This window comes from Camelus ferus, chromosome 26 (assembly GCF_009834535.1).
Source record: "Camelus ferus isolate YT-003-E chromosome 26, BCGSAC_Cfer_1.0, whole genome shotgun sequence".
In the NCBI taxonomy this organism is placed as follows: Eukaryota; Metazoa; Chordata; class Mammalia; order Artiodactyla; family Camelidae; genus Camelus; species Camelus ferus.
The window spans coordinates 1,777,272-1,796,690 of NC_045721.1; the positions used below are offsets into that span (position 1 = coordinate 1,777,272).

Consider the following 19,419-nt stretch of genomic DNA (forward strand, 5'->3'; position numbering starts at 1 on the left):
TTATCTCTTGTCTTTTTATAAAAACCATCCTAATAGGTGTGAGGTGGTTTGATTTGCATTTCCCTGATGATTAGTGACGTTGACCCCTTTTCATAGACCCATTGGCCATCTGTATGTCTTCTTTGCAAAAAAATGTCTGTTTAGTCCTTTTCCCATTTGTCAATTGATATTTACTTATTTCTTTGTTATTGAGTTTTACATGTTCCTTATATTATTTTGGATATGAGCCCCTTATCAGATGTGTGGCTTGCAAATATTTTCTCCCATTCAGCAGTTTGCCTTATCATTTTGTTCCAGGTCTAACTCCTCTTAAACAAACACCAAAATCTGACCAGAAGGTCTAATCCATCAGAATCCTGACACTAAACTGATAGAACAAAGTAGAAAATGGTTAAAAAAAAAAATTGGTGACAAGGATGTTTAAATAAATACAGAGCCCTCCGGTGGCCTCCTGTGTTGCCTACCTCCCTGTTACTCTCAGACAGTTAAGCTGAAGTCCCAGAGGGTGATCTGTAAACTCAAAAAGACAAGGCATCAGAAGTCAGGCAAAACCAGCTGAATTCTGTTCTCTGTGAGCCTCACTAACTGAGACAGAAAGGGGACTCGTATTTCAGAACGTTTCCTGGTAACAAGGTTAAGCCTGGATAAACCGGAGCACTCCGGGCATCAGAACCCACGGTTCCGGACCTGGCAGGCGCTATCCCTACACTGGAGCTCAGTAAACGAGTGTCTATTCCCCTAAGGCTGGTGGTTGGGACTGAGCGACAGGAGGCTCCTCTAAGCTTCGCACAGTTTTCTGTCCCCCTTGGTCCTGCCTGCCTGGCATCCCTCCCACTTTTCCTCACTCACTGCTCCAGCCCGAGAAGAAATCTAGGGTGACAGACAACGTGGTGACTCATCTGACATCAGGATGAGTCCTCTTTATCTGCGCTTTTTGTCGGCCTCCATCTGATACTGGGAACGACCGTTTTAGCTGTGTGCGGGTTTTCATTTCATAGAAGACCCCCGGGCCACAGTGGGACGCTGGTGATTTAAAGGTCTGGTGTGTGTGGCTGTCTGAGAGCTCTTTGTTTCCCACGATCCTGCGACTAGAAAGAGAAACCCTGGTGCATTTTCATCATGCGACCCCGCAAGGGTCAGGGATCCCTTTGCTTTGGGCTGTGTCTCTGGTGGTATGTACTCATACCTTTCTTTGAAGGTAGGTTTTATTTCTGCTTTGTCTTGTATTCCATTTTTAGCTACATATATTTACTCTCTTTTTTGTTTTACATTGAAGTATAGTCAGTTACATGGTGTCAATTTCTGATCTACTGCATAATGTCCCAGTCATGCACATATATACATATATTCATTTTCATATTCTTTTTCATTATAGGTTTCTACAAGATTTTGAATATAGTTCTTTGTGCTATGCAGAAGAAACTTGCTGTTTATCTATTTTACATATGCTAGTTAGTATTCAGACTCACAGTCATAGTAAACAAACATGGTTATGGGGGGCAAGGGTGTAGGAAGGGATAAATTGGGAATTTGAAATTTGCAAATACTTTCCTTTTCTAGTTGTGCTTGACTGAGCAGAGATGAGATATTCCAGGGGTAAATATGTAGAGTGCCTGCACAGGAACTCCTACTCTGACAACTGCTAATTAATCTACAAATGAATTTTTTAAAATTCATTTTTAGATTGGCTTAACATGTAAGATGCGATTTTGGGGGGTGGGGTAGTGGGAACAAAGAAACATCGTAAACCATATTTCCTTTTCTTTTCCCAGTGAAAACAGGCAATAAGAATAATGGTACAGTTTTTCTTTCCACCTCTGCTGTGATGTATTCAGCCTATTTATCTGTATTTAGCATCTTTCCAAAGCTGTGCTTTATTTGTTAGCAAATGCTATTTCTCAGTCTATGAACCCTGTCATTTTGTAGGTCTTTGTTTTGGGAAACCTGTCATATTACTATGCTGAAATGTGTCCTAAGAGTAAGAACATTCATTTTTGAAGTTAAGATTTAGTCACTACAGCTGCTCTGCTGGACAAAACCACATTTCCATGTACTGTTAAGTTTGCAAGGACTTGCTGGCTAAGACTCACAGAGGGTTTATCTGAAGTATCTCAAAGGAAAAGAAACATCTCTAAGGGGGAAACTGATGAATGGGAGGGTGTTTTAATTATCTGTTTTATGTAGAAATATTTCTATAATTATTAATTATGATGTCAGAGAATGATGTTTTACATTTAAAATTGTTCTTTCCTGCTGAAAGCTCAGTGTTTTTGTGTTTCCAAATGCATTTGTCAAACAGCATTTTTTATTTAGTAACATAACAGCTCTCCTTTCATTTGTTTTTGCCTAATGAGCAAAATATTTAATACTTTTTTCTTTTCAAGTTATAAATCCCTTTGAGAAATTTGTAGAATAATATTTCTGATATCAAATTTGAATTCTAAAAGGAAAAATATAGAGGAGGAGTATTAATGAAATGAATTAGGTTAAATGAATGCAAGTTGCATTTTTGGAAAAAGACAGATATATATTAAGCCATTGTCCAAAAATTAATGACTGAAAATGTTATTGTTTTTAAAAACATTTGTTTTTTAAATTGTATTTATTTATTATTTTTAAAAATTTTATTTATTTGGGGGAGGAGGAGGTAATTCGTTGTTTATTTATTTATTTATAATGGAGGGACTGGGGATTGAACCCAGGACCTTGTGCACACTAAGCATCGCTCTACCACTGAGCTACACCTCCCTTCCTTGAAAATGCTATTGTTTAAGAACCAATTTTGGATTAAAAAAATATTTTAAGTCAATTTTCCTTAGAAACCTTGGCCTCACACATCTCCAAGATAAATGAAGCTCAAAATTGACTTTAAAAAGGAGGCGGGCTTAACACGTTGATGAAATTACTCGTTTTTTCAGTTTGCGGAACGTTCCTGAGCTACATACCCTGTGGTTGTAGAAACAGAAGCCAGTTGGACCAGTGTTTTGATGAGAAAGGGCAGGACTTTTCTGTAGTTTCTGGGTCAGCAGGGCGGCGAGTTCTGTTCGGGTACCATCCCGAGCCTGTCTGTCCCTTCACATCAGGGCTGCCTTAGACTTCAGAAGTGCGCTCACCAACGTCGTTTTGTTTGCTGTCACACTAGTCCTGAGATGCAGGCATTGCTCCTCTCATCTCCGTGGCGAAGCTGAGCAGCGCAGGTGAAGTGGTCCTGCGGGGGATGCCGGCGGATGCAGTGCTGGCCCGGATGCCTCCCGCGGGATGGACGGCGCTGGAACGTCCCCCACCCTCTCTGCCGCCCTAACTCCTCCCTCTGCTCCGCCCCGCAGGCTGCGCAGGCTGTGCCTCCGAGGAGAGACTCTTTCACGAACTGTTTTCTCATTATAACCAGTTCATCAGGCCGGTGGAAAACGTTTCCGACCCCGTCACGGTGCATTTTGAAGTGGCCATCACGCAGCTGGCCGACGTGGTAAGCGCGGGGGTTCACCACGTGCGCCCGGAGGAGGCCCCACTCCGAGGCCGTACGAGCGAGTCCCACTGCACGTGGTCATTAAAGGGGTTTTAAAAGATGAAACAAACGGAAAATCCAGAGTGCTGGCCCTTCAAAGCCGGCCGGCTGGGAGGGAGACCCTTTCCCCAGCGATGCTGTAACCCTCACGTTAAGGCAATGTTTTTCTGGAAGTGCTTTCAGGACCAGTTTATGAAACAAAGAGGTGAAAGAGAAGTTGAAGGGAGGTTAGAAAGGGAGCTAACTTCACTGTGCACCTAGTATGCACCAGTGTCTACACTTGGTGGCTGCCATCTGCATTCTACAACTTTGCCGAGTGAAACAGTGGTGGGAAGATAGTGAGGCGTGTGATGTGAGGGCCACCATGTTTTCTCCAGTCTATGCTTCCCAGTGGACTGGGCTGGCTTGGTCCTCAAGCCCAGGCTGGAAGTGTGTATATGCAGGTAAATACTGATTTGAAAACCAAAAAACAAACAGGTGTTTCTCTCACCTGGATGGGCCCACTCATTCCTTTATTTAATAATTTAATCAACATTTATTGAGTGCCTATTCTGATGCCTCTGCCACCCTCTTCTCCCAAGTAGCTTAGCACTGGTTACTGGTCTCTTACCAGGCTGGGAACGAAACTTCCTATGGGTTGGGCTGTTAAGAATAGAGAACTGAACTGAGTTTCAGCTCAAGTCTGTGATACAGCATCACTTCAAATCCATGACTGATCCATCCTTTTATTATTCTGGAGATGGTGGGTGGGGACTGCTAAATACAGATTTTGATATTTGTGTTTGGCTCCTATCAGAGATTGAAGCACACACACACTCAGCTTAAATAAAACAGGTTTCTTTCTTTTTTTGGAGGGGGGGAATATTTATTAATTTATTTATAACTAGAGATACTAGGGGTTGAACCCAGGACCTTGTGCATGCTCAGCACATGCTGTACCACTGAGCTAAACCCTACCCACCATTTCTTTCTTATGTAATAGAAATGTAAAGGTTAACAGTCCAGGTTAAGACCACGTGGCTTCGTGGTAGTGGTTGCACCACCATGTTCAGTTGCCCAGGTTACGCACTGCACAACTCCTGAGGCTGTCAATCACCTGGGCTATGATGCTAAAAGCATAAACTATACGTAGTGACAGCAACCAAGGGTCCTTCTATCTTTCTATTTCACCATCCTTAGCATGTGGTTTCTTACCTCTGTGTTTCCTCACGCTGATTTTCATTTAAACATATTCACATTCTTGGCAAGAAGCAGGAGAAGAGAGAGGCACATGCCATACATCTGGGACTTCCTTAAAGAGTTTTCTTGGAAGTCCTCCTCAGAGCTTCTGCTTCCTGGCTCATCAACCACCTCTGGCTGCAAGGAGGCTTCAGAAATGTAGTTTTGTCATTGAAATTTTATTTATTGAAATGATTGCGGATTCACTGACCAGTTGTAAGAAATTACAGATCCCTTGGTTGCTTCCTTTGCCCCGTTTCCCCAGTGGCAATGACTAATGTGCCTTCAATTGTAAAATTTTCTCAAGAAAGCCATACATAAATGGAATCATACAGTGTGGAACCTTGTGGATTGGCTTTCCACTCAATGTAATTCTTTAGATTCATGCAAGTTGTTGATTGTATCAGTAGTTCATTTCTTCTTTTTTTTTTTCCAGTTTAATTGAGATATATTTGACACACACACTGTATAAGTAAAGTGTGCAGGATAGTGATTTGACTCACATACATCATTTCAGTTGTCAAACATATGATAAAGTTAAAGTTGTTCATAGTGTTTTCTGTCCTTTTGATGGCTGCAGGATCTGTAGTGATTGCTCCTATTTCATTCTTGATACTGGTGATTTGTGTCTTCTCTCTTTTTATTTTTGTCCATCTTGCTAAAGGTTGATCAGTTTTGTTGGTTTTTCCCTAATGAATCAGCTTTTTGCTTTATTGATGTTCTCTATTGTTTTCATTTTTAATTTTATTGATTTCTGATCTTACCTTTATTTTTACTTCTGTATGCTTACTTTGCATTTATTTTGTGATTCTCCCCCCTAATTTCTTGAGGTAGAAACTCCAGGCTGAGCTGAGGCTGATGCCTCAAGGGCTCAGAGCCTAAAGGGTGCTGGGTACCCTCTAGGGAGGTTTTCAGGGAGTGGGGAAGATGATGGCAGAAACAATGATACCCATCACCATCTGCAGTATCTCCGCTCCCTCCTACACTTCCCTCCTTTCTTTTATTTCATGGAGTCAGAAAACTTTCTGGGCTGCAGTGGTCAGAAAAGCTTCACAGAAGTGGAACTTAAATCAGATATGACAGACAGTCTTTAAACCACATTTCCTTTCAAAGTCAACAGGGTTAAGACCAGTGTGGAAATATCATATTTCTGGTTGTTTTCTATAAGTTGCCTTTTCAGTCTTTTTTGTTTTCCTCCATTAGCAACTACGACTCTTTTTAGTTGTCATTTTAGCTCTAAGAGTCACTTCTAGTAGTAAGTACATTTGAGGCTAAAAAGATTGTTTCGTCTTCCCAGGATGAAGTCAACCAGATCATGGAAACCAACCTGTGGCTACGTCACGTATGTGTCTGCGTCATGTGCTCTTGTCTTGGAACTGTGTTACTTGTGTGTCAGGTTAACGATGTCTAATGGATAAAATCCACTAGCATTCTTTCTAGAAGCTCCAACTTACGATAGAGCATTACCTATCTCCAAAGCCCAAAGTTCACCTCTGGTAACAGCTGGCTGGGAGCAAGCTTTGTGGGTGCAGAACCTAGCAACACAGTTCTCTCTGACCCTGTCCTTTCTGGTTTCTGCTCTCAAGTCTCCTGGTTATTTTGTTTGTTTGTTTGTTTTGTTTTGTTTCGTTTTTGCAGCGGGGGGAGGTAATTAGGTTTATTTATTTATCTGATTTTTCAGTGGAGTTACTGGGGATTGAACCCAGGACCTCATGTATGCTAAGCATGCACTCAACCACTGAGCTCTACCCTCCCCCTTTAAGTGTCTGGTTTTTACCTGTATCTCGTGGGTTAGATTCCCAGCATCTGGTTTTATCAGTCCTACCATCTCGTGCCTCCTTCCTGTCTTAATCTCGTATGCAGACTTTGTACCAAACTCATTATCATACATTTGAACTACCCTTTCAATATTAAAAACGCGTTGCCGCTCCAGGTTGAGCCTAGTCCAGGGAATACGGAAGCTGAGCCCGTAAACTTGGCCAGCAAATTAATAATCAATTCTTAGCTAATATCTATTAGATAATTCATATTTGCCAAAATCAGCTCAGCAATCCACCTCCTTGTTCCCCATGGATTTACTCACCCAATTTTTGATAGAAACCGATGTACCCTTTAAATAAGAACTTTTTGAAAAAACTGCTGAACTGACATAGAATTAACACTGGAAGTAAGTTAAGGATTTTTTTTTTAAGTTTTTTAAAAAAAATTTTTTTAAATCTATATTTATATATATTTTTCTAACTTTTTTTTAGTGGGGAGGTAATTAGATTTATTTATTTATATATTTTTGTTTTTATTTAAAAAATTTTTAAAATATGTATGTTTACTGAAGTATAGTCAGTTTACAATGTTGTGTCAATTTCTGGTGTGTAGAACAATGCTTCAGTCATACATGAATATACGTATATTCGTTTTCATATTCTTTTTCACCATAAGTTACTCTGAGATATTGACTATAGTTCCCTGTGCTATCCAGTATATATTTTTTACTTTTTTAATGGAGGTTACTGGGGATTGAACCCAGGACCTCATGCATGTTAAGCACGTGCTCTACCCCTGAGCTATATACCACCCCCCAAGTTAAGTATTTTTTTAACTGACTCCTCTTCCCTTTAGATCTGGAATGATTATAGACTGCGCTGGGACCCAGTGGAATACGATGGTATTGAGACGCTGCGTGTTCCTGCAGATAAGATCTGGAAACCTGACATAGTTCTCTACAACAAGTAGGGGCATCTGACAGCCAGTCTCTTTCCAAAGTTGCCTCTGGTACAGGCTGAGCCAAAGCACAGGGGCGTCACTCACGGTGTCTGATTTACTTTGCAGTGCTGTTGGCGACTTCCAAGTCGAAGGCAAGACAAAAGCTCTTCTGAAACACGATGGCATGATAACCTGGACTCCACCAGCCATTTTTAAGAGTTCCTGTCCAATGGACATCACTTTTTTCCCTTTTGATCATCAAAATTGTTCCCTGAAATTTGGTTCCTGGACATATGACAAAGCTGAAATTGATCTCTTGATCATTGGCTCTAAAGTGGACATGAATGATTTCTGGGAGAACAGTGAATGGGAGATTGTTGATGCTTCTGGCTACAAGCATGACATAAAATACAACTGCTGTGAGGAGATATACACAGACATAACCTATTCTTTTTACATCAGAAGATTGCCGATGTTTTACACCATCAATCTGATCATCCCCTGTCTCTTTATTTCATTCCTAACTGTGTTGGTCTTTTACCTTCCTTCCGACTGTGGTGAAAAGGTGACGCTTTGCATTTCCGTCCTGCTTTCTCTGACTGTGTTTTTACTGGTGATCACGGAAACCATCCCGTCCACGTCCCTCGTGATTCCCCTGGTGGGCGAGTACCTGCTGTTCACCATGGTCTTTGTCACCCTGTCCATCGTGGTGACGGTGTTCGTGTTGAACATACACTACCGCACTCCCACCACCCACACCATGCCCACATGGGTGAAGACCGTCTTCCTGCGGCTGTTACCCCAGATCCTGATGATGAAGAGGCCTCTGGGCAAGATGAGGGAGACAAGATCTGACAAAAACCCCAAAAGCCTCTTTAGGAGGCCCGCCAAAGTCAAGCTTGATCATCGCAGGGAGCCCAGACTTCTTGAAGAATGCAGCCACTGTCATCATTCAAGTGAGCTTGCTGCCCCCAAGAGAAGGTTAAGGCATCAGCCTTCACGATGGGTGACCGAAAGTTCTGAGCACTCGCCGGAGGTCGAAGACGTGTTTAACAGTGTTCAGTTCATAGCAGAAAACATGAAGAACCGAAATGAAACCAAGGAGGTAAATGCATGTCTCCTGTAGCCTGTCCACCCGCAGCAGAGCTGGGGGCCTGTATAGACATGGCGGATCTTCAGTGTGAGTTCTGACTGCAGGACATTCGGGGGGGTGGTACCCTACGATCCGGCTCTGTGGGCATGCAGTTGTGGGCAAACTGCCCTTGCGGGGGCGCGGCAAATCTCCACCTCCAGAAACGTTAATGCAAGTGAAATCTGGTTAAAACAGATGCTCAGGGCAGCCTTGGCTGATTAGACTGAGAGCCCCTGCATCAGGAAGGATGCAAGAGGGAAAAAGCCGGCCGAGGGGCCAGAGGAACGCCTGCAGAACCCCTCATGGGCTGGGAGCTGGGAGCTGGGAAGAAGGCGAGTGAGCCTCCCGCAGCTCCAGTCCCACTTACTCTCCAGGACAGGGATGTACGTGCTGATTGAATGCGCCTCTGGGATAGTTTTAGCATCCACACATTCTGCCCCAGCTGCCCAGAGTCTAACCATAGCAGCTCAGACCTCCTCAGCCTCCAAAGAGAGAGCTCAAGAAATTGATGTCGATTTTCCACACTGGGCGGATGACTAGCTGGGGGCCTCTGATTGCTCATGCCGGGGGTCTGGGTCTGACCTGCCTGCAGCTGCCGGCATCCTTATCTCCTAGTGACAGGACACTGCAGACCTGAAGTCCGCCTGCTGGTGCCAGGAAGACACTGTGACTGCATGTCACACGGGTAGGGGTTGGGGTGCATCAGGGACAGGTGAGCCCAGAACTCCCCTCTGTGGTGACACCTTCGTCAAACCTAGGGGACAGTGGTTGCTGACTTAATCACCCCCGGGTCGGGCTCTTGGAGGTCAGGAACAGGAAGGAGATGGGAAATGCAGTGAACTGTCCCCGACCAGCGTGACCCCAAGGTCTAGAGGGCTGCCCTTTCCTGATGAGAGGAGGGGTCCAGCAGGAACATCCCACACCCCCTGCCTCGAGCCCATTTCCTGAACTCGCCAAGGGGTCAGAATGTCCCATGGTGCCCATGACAAGAGTGGAGCTATCTCAGCACCTTTTTGGGGGTGTTCCTTGCAGTCAGATGATGTCCCCTGTGCCCCCCGGAAACCTGCTTACTCTTCTGCTCGCTGCCCGAGGACACGGGGCGTGGGTACCCACCCTCTTCAGGCAAACAGAACTTCTCTGTGTGCTACAGAGACACGGGTTAATCAGAAAAAGATCAATATTTGCTTGGAAAAGTGCCAGGAAATCGTCCGTGAAAAGGAAGCAGCTTCTTTTATGAAATAGGGCTCATCTCCCACGGCTTCGATTTTTTTTTTTAAGTTGCATGTCTTTCTGTTTGTCTTCCAGGTAGAGGATGACTGGAAATACGTGGCCATGGTGGTGGACAGGGTGTTCCTGTGGGTGTTTATAATTGTCTGCGTGTTTGGAACCGCGGGGCTGTTTCTACAGCCGCTGCTGGGGAACACAGGAAGTTCGTAAGGATGGATTTTCCCTTTATCCTCAGAAATGTACAGACCCTGTTTGTTTTGTCGTCCCCACCACAAGGAAAGGGATGGAAGCTCCCCACCAAGTTCCCATCGAGATGGAAAAAGAGGACTTTATTGCCAATGAGGAGCCCAAATGCCCTCCTTTGGGGGCACAGAGGAGTCCTTTAAGATGTTTTATGACACTGGAGCCCAGAGCTGGCAGCTCCTAACAGGGTTCTCTTGTCTGCACACATTGGCTTCCGGGGACACGACGATTCAATGGCACCGCAAACCATGGAATCAGCATCAAGCCTCGCGAAGCCTGGGCTCTGTTGTTCCTCCAGTTGACATGCTTCTCAGAATAATGACACCTGCCAACGTGACACTCTGGACCTTGGACTTGCTGATGTTTGCACCCCTTGTGAACTAGTGCATGCTTGCTGCCTTGTGCATGTCTCTGTGAAGTAGGGCACACATTTCAGCCTGATCGGATACATTAATTGGTCAAAAGTAGTAACAGGTCATCGGTCCATCCAGCAGGCTGTATTTAATTAGCATCCATCAGGCAAGAGACTTGAGCGGTGACCGACACTGTGCTGGACCTGCCAACGGTAGCAGAAATAGGTTCCGTCCACGCATGTGCAGCTTTTTTAGGAGAAAACCATAAACAAAGTGATCTCCAGGACTGGGTACCAGGTGGGGAATGTAACCGGAGCGATGGAAATAGAGCGTGATGTGGTGTGGCAGGACGGACCTGAAGCAGCCTTTGCTGCGGGTCCCAAAGGTGTCTCTTCTCATCCACGGCGTCCATTTGTTCTTTGTAGCTGAGACTGAAAAGTGTTTCTTCTCTAACACATTGTCATCTCATACCTTTTGAAGCCATTCTTTTCCCCTGGGGGAGAGCCTTGGGAATCCTGTCTCACTCCACTCTAATTTATTATCTTTTTATTTTTGTACACAATTTTTACAATAACTTGAAGATGTATTTTATTTTTTTAAAAGTTACTTATTTATTTTAATGGAGGTGCTGGGGACTGAACCTCAGGACCTCAGGCATGCTAAGCACGTGCGCTACCACTGAGCTGTACCCTCCCCGCCCCAAGCAGAGGTCTTGAATTTGAGTTACTCTGTTCTAAAATATTTTTACTCCTCATGTCTGTGACTTAGTATCTCTATATTTTCTGTCTTTTTAGAGGATGGGCTGTTTCTTGATACATTTTTTTTCTAATAATCCAAATTAATATTTAATGTCATTGTTTGCAGTTTTTTAAACATTTTTATTAATTTATAATCATTTTACAATGTTGTATCTGTTTGCAGTTTTAATTATGGTAAATACACATAACCAAATTGATCATCTGATCCTTTTTAGGTGTAATACCACAGTCCAGTGGTATTAACTACGTTCACATTGTTGTGTAAACATCACCACCATCCATCCCCATAACTCTTTTCATCTTGCAAAACTGAAACTCTGCACCCATTGAGCCATAACTCCCCCACCTCCCTCTCCCCCAGGCCCTGGCCACCACCCTTCTATTTTGGTTCTTTAAATCTGATTACTTTAGGGATGTCATGTAAGTGGAATCCTACAGTACTTTTCTTGTTGTATCTAGCTTATTTCAGTAAGCATACTGTCTTCAAGGTTCATCCATGTTGTAGCATGTGTCAGCATTTCCTTCCTTTTTAAGGCTGTATAATATTCCACTGTATGTATGGACCATATTTTGTTTATCTACTTACTCATCAGTGGTTATTGGGTCGGGTTGCTTCCACCTTTTGCTTATTGTGAATAATGCTGCTATGAACATGGGTGTGCAAATACCTCTTTGAGTCATGGCTTTCAATTCCTTTGTTTATATACCCAGAAGTGAAATTGCTGGGTCATATGGTCATTCTATTATTAATTTTTTTTTTGAGGAATCATCATACTGTTTTCCATAGTGGCTGCACCATTTTACGATCCCATCTGCAGTGCACGAGTGTTCTAATTTCTCCACATCCTCCTTGTCAGGCGGCAAGTACCCCCGAAGGCCAGCAAGCCCTGTACTCGCCCAGCTTCAAGACAGAAGAAAGAGACATCAGTGATTTGATAGGCAGCTGGGGCCGGGGGCAAGTACATAGGCATTTACTGAGCAGGCTCTATGATTACAAGGGAAGGTCAGGAGGATGAGGATGAAGCAGGGACTGGTCGAGCAGGGGATGCGCAGAGAACAAGAGAACAGCCATCTTGGGTGGCCTGACGGGCCACTTGTTATTTTGTAGCCGTCCTAATGCGTGTAAGGTAATACCTTCGTGGTTTTGGTTTGCATTTCCCTAAAGTGATGTTGAGTGTTATCTTCATGTACTCATTGTCCATTTGTGTATCTTCTTGGGAGAAATGTATATGCAAGTCCTCTGCCCTTTTTAAGAAATGGTTATTTGGGGTTTTCTTGTTGCTGAGTTGTAGGAATTCTACATACGCTGGATGTTAACCCCGCATCACATATGAAAATAAGACTGTTAAGCATTGCAAAGCGGGAAGATGGGAAGAAAGTGCTCCCAGCCAGGGGCAAAGAAACCCGATCCTGACTTCTTAACATATTCCTTTAGATGTGAACATACTCAGCCTTCCCAGCCCAGCTTTCCAGAAGTTTCTCAGTCATCCTCAGGGGCCGTGGGGCAAATCTTGGACCGATGAGTTAAAAAACAAACAAACAAACAAAAAACTAGCAACATGCACTTAAAAAGAAAGAAAATAAGCGTTTGAATGAAAGAGGAATCACAGCATGGAGGTGTCTGTGTATTGGAACCATGGAACCAATGACTTTGAGGGGTGGAATGCAACTCGCAGATTATTTAGCTCAGGTCTTTGGTTTGTTTGTTTTCAATCTCAGGAGGTAGAGTGGCTTGCCTGTGATCACGTAGCCAACAAATTCAACTCTGGAACCTTCATCTCCTGACTTAAATGAGGGGGAAATAGCTCAATGGTAGAGTGCATGCCTAGCACGCACGAGGTCCTGGGTTCAATCCCCAGTCCCTCCATTAAAAAATTAATAAGTAAAAATAAATAAACCTAATTACCTTCCCCCCTACAAAAAAAAGAAAAAGAAAAAGACAGTAAATCAACTGGGGTGGCCCCTCTTCTTCCCTCCCGGCCCCACGTCCTCCCCAAAGGCCAGGGGAGAGCACCTTTCACCATCAGTAATCAGAAAAGAAAGCTTTGAAACGTAAGCCAGCTTAGAGAGAGGAGGCAGGAAATGCTGTCTTGTTTTAGGAGGGTCAGGACCATTAGGAGTGTCAAAGTTTATTCTAACCCAGGGCAGGGGCTCCAGATGAGTTTTGTGGGATGTATAGGAGTCTTCAGAATGAGATGAGTCGTTGCTGAGTTGAGTAGCAGACATTTTGGGGAACACGAGTCATGGGCAGATGGAAGCATCCTCGGGGTTCTGCTCCCTAACTGACTGGTCTGTTCATGCTCCCTTGGCTGAGGCAGCAGGTGGGCGGAGATGACCTCTGACCTCCGACCTCTGACTTTAGTGATGCTGAAGTGTAAGGGGAGCTCAGCACACAGGGTCTCTGGGAGCCAAGTCGAGCAGTCTGCTCGCAGAGAGGCTGATTTGCCCCGCTGAGCTCTAGTCCCTGGTCCTCCTGTGGAATGATGTGGAATGTGGACCTGGGTGTTCGATCTGCTGGTTTTTCAAGTTATGTGGATAATCCAGCGTTTATATAAGATCTCCTAGTTTTAAAGTGTGGCAACTAAACTAAGAAGGAAAAATAAAGTTCTTGTGTTAGCCAGACCAAACCTGCGTGCGGGGCTGTGAGTTGGCTGCTTTTGGCTAAACAAAGCAGGGCGTGGAGGTCCCGCCGAGGGCACAGGGATGGAAGTGTGGAGGGGTGGAGGTGGGGGCAGGAGGAGGGGGGCTCCGGGAACCACCCAGAACCCACAAGGACCTAGAGAGTTCAACGTGGGGGGGGGTCTCCCCAGCCCCAACTGCCCCCAAGGCCTGGGGTGTGCCTCCTGGGTGTAGTGAGGGGACAGGGCTGGAGGAACAGGGCCATCACCCCGGCCCATACCCCTCTGACTTTGGAACTGTCACCTGAGTCCTTGAGCACCAGCCAGCCGTGCTCCAGCAGAGATGCTCCAGCACCCCTGACACACACACGTATATACACACACACGCACACACCACACACACTACACCCTCACTGGGTACTTGGTTCAGGAGGAACAGTTGGGCTCCATCCGCACTCTTTTCTCCCCGAGGGTAGAATTTTGCAGATGGAGAGGACCTGCATCTTTAAACACGGATGCTCATAGTGCCTTCCTCACAAGGCTGCTTAGAAAGTTGCTTCAGATAATCTTCACAGTTTGGACTCTTCTGACTTCCCCTGAGATACTGCATTCGTCTGGTCTGGCGGGGACAACCTCAGGGCCACATCTAATTCTACAAGAGGCCAGGCTGCCCTGCTTGGGGTTGTGACAATCGCCACCAGTGGATATATTGCTGCCCTTGGCTAGTTTGCTTAAAACTAGGATTGTCCATACATCAAAGAAAGAGTGTTACTTTGATTTGCACTATTTTATTGACATACCGCACAGGAAGTCTTACTACAAAGAAGGAATATATGTCAGGTTAAACATAAATGGTAGTCACCATGGCTGTTAATTAAACAAATTCACCTTAATACATAGTAGTAGGTACTTTCCAGAAAGGATTATGACACAACCAAATGGCCCATCCCAGCCTGAAGATATTACTCTAATGTAGCTGATTAGAGACCATTTTTAAAGGGGCCAAAATCACAGGTAAGAGTCTTTGTTGTGTGTTATGACCACAGGCTATTCCACCAAACTAACCAGTGGATTGGTGGTCAGACCCCCTTAATTCAGGGACTAGTCTTAACACTAAAGAGGAGACAGTCAGAGGGCATGTCTCCTTGTATGGTAACTGGGAACTGCACACCATCATCTATGATGTATTCTGCCAACAGTATCAACTAGATGACGGTTGTAACTTTCCATTTACAGGAAATACAGGACCCAGAGAAACAAGCTAAATGGGACACCAGAAGCCAGCAACCTGACAAACACCCCCAAATGGGACACTTTGGTGGGAAAGATGATCTAGTTCTTTCAACAAGTCAGTGACAAGAAAGAAATTAAAATAGATTTAAGAGGCATAACACTCTAGGTCAAATTCTGTTTTAGACAAGCTAGCTGTAAATTTAGGCTATTCTTGAGATAGCTAGGGAAACTGGAATATGGAATTATTACTTTTTCTAAGGATGATCATAGTATTTGAGGAAATTCTTAGCATAAAGGTGTTTCTTTAAGATGCATACTAAAAATTACACACACACCTGCACAGGGTTGGAGACATTGGGAGAGGCTGAACAAAAGTACCGATTTGTCCTCATTTTAGACAAATAACCCAGTCCAAACTTTGTGGTACTGGTTTAATTAGTCAACAAATACTAACGAAGCCCTACCATGTACTCAATTCTATTAGATGCTGTTGCGGATATAACAGATGATATGCTATGATCTAGCTAAGGGGATGAAGTTCACAGAATACAATAGTAGAGAACAACTAAGTTCCAAACTACGTATCACCGACTGCAAACTCCGCAGGCTCTCAGGGGCTCAGCAACGGCTTCGTGAGGAGGAGGTGTAAGCAGGGGCTGAAGGTCAGGGACAACGTGGTCAGCTCTCTGTGTGTCCGTGTTTGTGTGTGTGCACATGCCAATGTGTGTTCACACGCATGATGAGAGTCATGTGGGTCTCCCAACATCCACTTGTTGGAATTAGCTGGCATGTTATGTCTACAGATTCTTCTGGCTATACATTTGAAATTAAAATTGCTTTGCTTTAGTTATAGTTTGCAGTTCCATCTTTAGGATTATCATGCTGTATAAATGTTTATCCTCTCCTACATTGCAAACTATGAGCAGCTCCCAACCTAGCTGCGACAGGCTTAAGCTTTGTGCACACATAGAAATGCTTGACCTTTGCTGTATTTGTGTCGGAAAGAGGCTTGCTGTGGAAAGAGTTTCACGTGGCATTTTTTTATAATTGAAAACTGAACTCAAATCCAAATGCATCTGTCCAAGATTAGTACTGTCATTTACCCAGCAAACTGACGAGTTAGATAAAGATAAGACATGAGTTAAGTCAACAATGTTGTCAATAAAAGGAAGAGCAGTGATTTGCCCTTGGAGTCCACAATCCCATCGCGGATTTAAGGCAGGGAATCCTTGCTTCTCATCACAATGTGTTCCTGCAAATCTGGTCCTAAAGCTGTGACAAAGCAGATTATGTGGTCCCAAAGGAGCAAAGTTAGAATGAGAAGTTGTGTGGTTTGAAAAAAAATGTGAAAATGAATCTATGTATATCTATGCATAACTGGGCCATGATGCTGTACACCAGAAATTGACACATTGTACCTGATTATACTTTAATGAAAAAAAAGAAAAGAAAAGCGAATATTAAAAAAAAAAAGGAGTGTGGTTTAAACATTGTGAAAGCTCCAGGATTTAATTTCCAAAGTGTAGAATTTGGGGCAGGAGAGAATTTCAGAGGTCATGAGCCACAACCTTTTTTTGTTGACCAGGAAACTAAAACCCAGAGAGGGCAAGTGTCTCACCTAAGGCCCCACAGCTCACACAGCTGGAGTAGAACCTGTGTCCTAGTGCCCTGGGGTCTACTTTGCCATGTTTCCTCCCTTAAAAAAAAATCCAGCAAAACGTGCAGAAAAGTCATGTATATGTGGATCATACAAGGAGCCCCAATGTTCCGTAATGAATGCACATAGCACATCAAAACACAGCTCAGTGGAACATAATTAGTCATCAAGTGTCAAGAAAAGGAGAGAGAGAGAGAGAAAGTCCTATAGTTAGCTATTTAGAAATACGCAGCATACAGGTGACATTTCTCAAGTCCAAAGATAAAGAGAAAAGCTTAGGAGTTTTAGGAAGGAAAAAATGAGAATCTTGTAGCAATAAGGATTAAGAATCATCTCTCATCAGGGGTGGAGGTTATAGCTCAGTGGTAGAGTGTCTGCTCAGCATGCAGAAGGTCCTGGGTTCAACCCCCAGTCCCTCTACTAGAAAATAAGTAAATAATAAATAAACCTAATTATCTCTGCTCTAAAAAGAAAGAAAGAAAAAAATCCCTCACCATACTTCCCATTTGTAACATGGGATACTGGAGAATAATGTCTTCAAAGTTCTGGGAGACAATGATTTTTAACTCAGAATCCCATGCCCTGCCAAGCTATTCTGTGATTTCCGACGTGCAGGGATTTAGAAAGGTTACCACATGCAGACCTTTCTAAAAGAATTCCCTGGAGATGGAATTTCTCTGAAATAATGAAAGGCATCAGGGGGAGGGGGAAACTTAGGATAAAAAACTGGGGAACCAAGAAGTGAATCAAATGGTTAATTGTTTCTAAGGTGATCGTGGGCAAAATGTATTGTGAATACACTGTTCTGAAGAGACACATAATATAAAAAATTAGTGGGGGAGGGTATAGCTCAGTGGTAGAGCACATGCTTAGCACGCAGGAGGTCCTGGGTTCAATCCCCAGTCCCTCCATTTAAAAAATAATTAAATAAATAAATGAATTACCTCCAATACCCACTCCCTTACCAAAAAAAAAAAAAAAAAAAAAAAAAGAAGCAGTAACAACAACAAAAAAAAGATTTGGCGTTAAATGCTGGATGCTTTAGACACAACATAAAAGGAAGTGAAGGTGATTTAGCACTTTGTTTTGTTTAGAGAGTGGTGAGATGGGCATTAATTCTCAATATTGATTAAAAAAGTCTGAATATGCTTACTAATAAATTAATAGAAAAGGATATATACCTTTCAAATCACCAGAGGAGAAAAAAGAACAGACAAATTCAGTTAAGGCTGAAAAAGAGCAAAAAGAGGAAAAACAAGAACACGTTATACTGAGAACAAACAAAATGGCATAAATAAATGGTTGGTAACAATTTATGTGAAAAGGTTAAACACTCAGATTGGGTTTTTTTTAAAGTTCCATCTGCAAAAATTGGATAAGAAATATGCCTCAAACAAAATAAGCTAGAGAAGGATTTAGACTGAGAACTGGGAAAGGGGAATAACAGTTTCAAGCTACAGTCCAGGATCTGGCGGCAGCAAGAGAGTTGTCTGTCGGCCTCTCCCTGACAGGTCTCAGAGGGAGTGGTGGCCGGTAGGGGCTGACGTGCCCCCAAAGGGCAGGGAGACACACGGACACAGAATGGAAAATGTCTTGGTGATGATTTTTTTTGGATTTGACACCAAAAGCAAAGGCAGTAAACAAACAAACAAACAAACAGAAAAACAAAGTACAATACACAAACTAAAAAGACTACTGCACAGCAAAGGAAACCATCAGTGAAGTGAAAAGGCAGCCTATTGACTGGGAGAAAATATTTGCAAACCATATATTCCGTAAGAGGTTTATATTTATAATATGCAAGGAACTCATAAAACAGAATGGCAAAGAACCAAAGGACCCAATTCAAAAATGGGCAAAGGTCCTGAGAAGATATTGTTTCCAAAGAAGACGATCAGATGGCCAGCAGGTGGATGGAAAGGTGCTCAGCATCAGGGAAATGCAAATCAAAACCACAACGGGGTATCACCTCACACCTGTTAGAGTGGTTATCAGAAAGAAGACGAGAGGTAACAAATGCTGGTGAGGATGTGGTGAAAAGGGAACCCTTGTGCACTGCTGGTGGGAAGCAAATCGGTGCAGCCACTCTGGAAAACAGCATGGAGGTTCCTGAAGAAATGAAAAATAGAACGACCATATGATCCAGCAATTTCAATTCCAGACATATAGCCAAAGGAAACGAAAAAATTCTCTCAAAGAGAAATGTGTCTCCCCACATCCACTGCAGCATTATTTACAAACCCCAAGACATGGGAACAATCGAAGTGTCTGTCGACAGATGACTGGATAAAGAAAAGGTGATATATACGCAATGGAATAGAATTCAACCACAAAAAAGAAGGAAATCCTGTCATCTTTGGCAACGTGGATGAACCCGGAGGACATTTAAGTGAAATAAGTCAGACGGAGAAAGACAAATACTGCATGATCTCACTTATACGTGGAATCTAAAAAAGAGAAAGTCAAACTTGTAGAAACAGAGAGTATAGAAGTGGTTGCCACTGGGGTGGGTTGGTAAAAGAGGCTATGTTTGGGTTATAAGATGAATGTCAGAGGGTCTAGTGGCAAATGTGGTGACTAGAGTGGATAACACTGCAGTGTGTGATTGAAATTTGCTAAGAGAGTAGGACTTAAATGTTCCCAGAAAAAGAAGAATAAGAAGGAAGAGAAAGAGGGGGAGGAGGGGGGAGGAGGAGGGGGAAGAAGAGGGGGAGGGGAGGGAAGGAGTGGGGGAGGGGAGGAGTGGGGGAGGGGAGGGGGAGAAGTTGGGGGGCA

The 19,419-nt window shown here is 43.5% G+C and overlaps 1 protein-coding gene across 1 annotated transcript; it reads left to right on the forward strand.

The window, feature by feature from the left end:
* The first annotated feature begins 316 nt into the window (after positions 1-316).
* On the forward strand, positions 317-13,758 carry CHRNA6 (cholinergic receptor nicotinic alpha 6 subunit). The gene is made up of 6 exons (XM_006188393.2): positions 317-1,198; positions 3,327-3,466; positions 6,021-6,065; positions 7,340-7,449; positions 7,550-8,528; positions 9,861-13,758. The coding sequence occupies exons 1-6, from the start codon at positions 1,120-1,122 to the stop codon at positions 9,990-9,992; spliced, it is 1,485 nt and encodes a 494-aa protein (XP_006188455.1). The 5' UTR covers positions 317-1,119; the 3' UTR covers positions 9,993-13,758.
* The last annotated feature ends 5,661 nt before the right edge of the window (positions 13,759-19,419 follow it).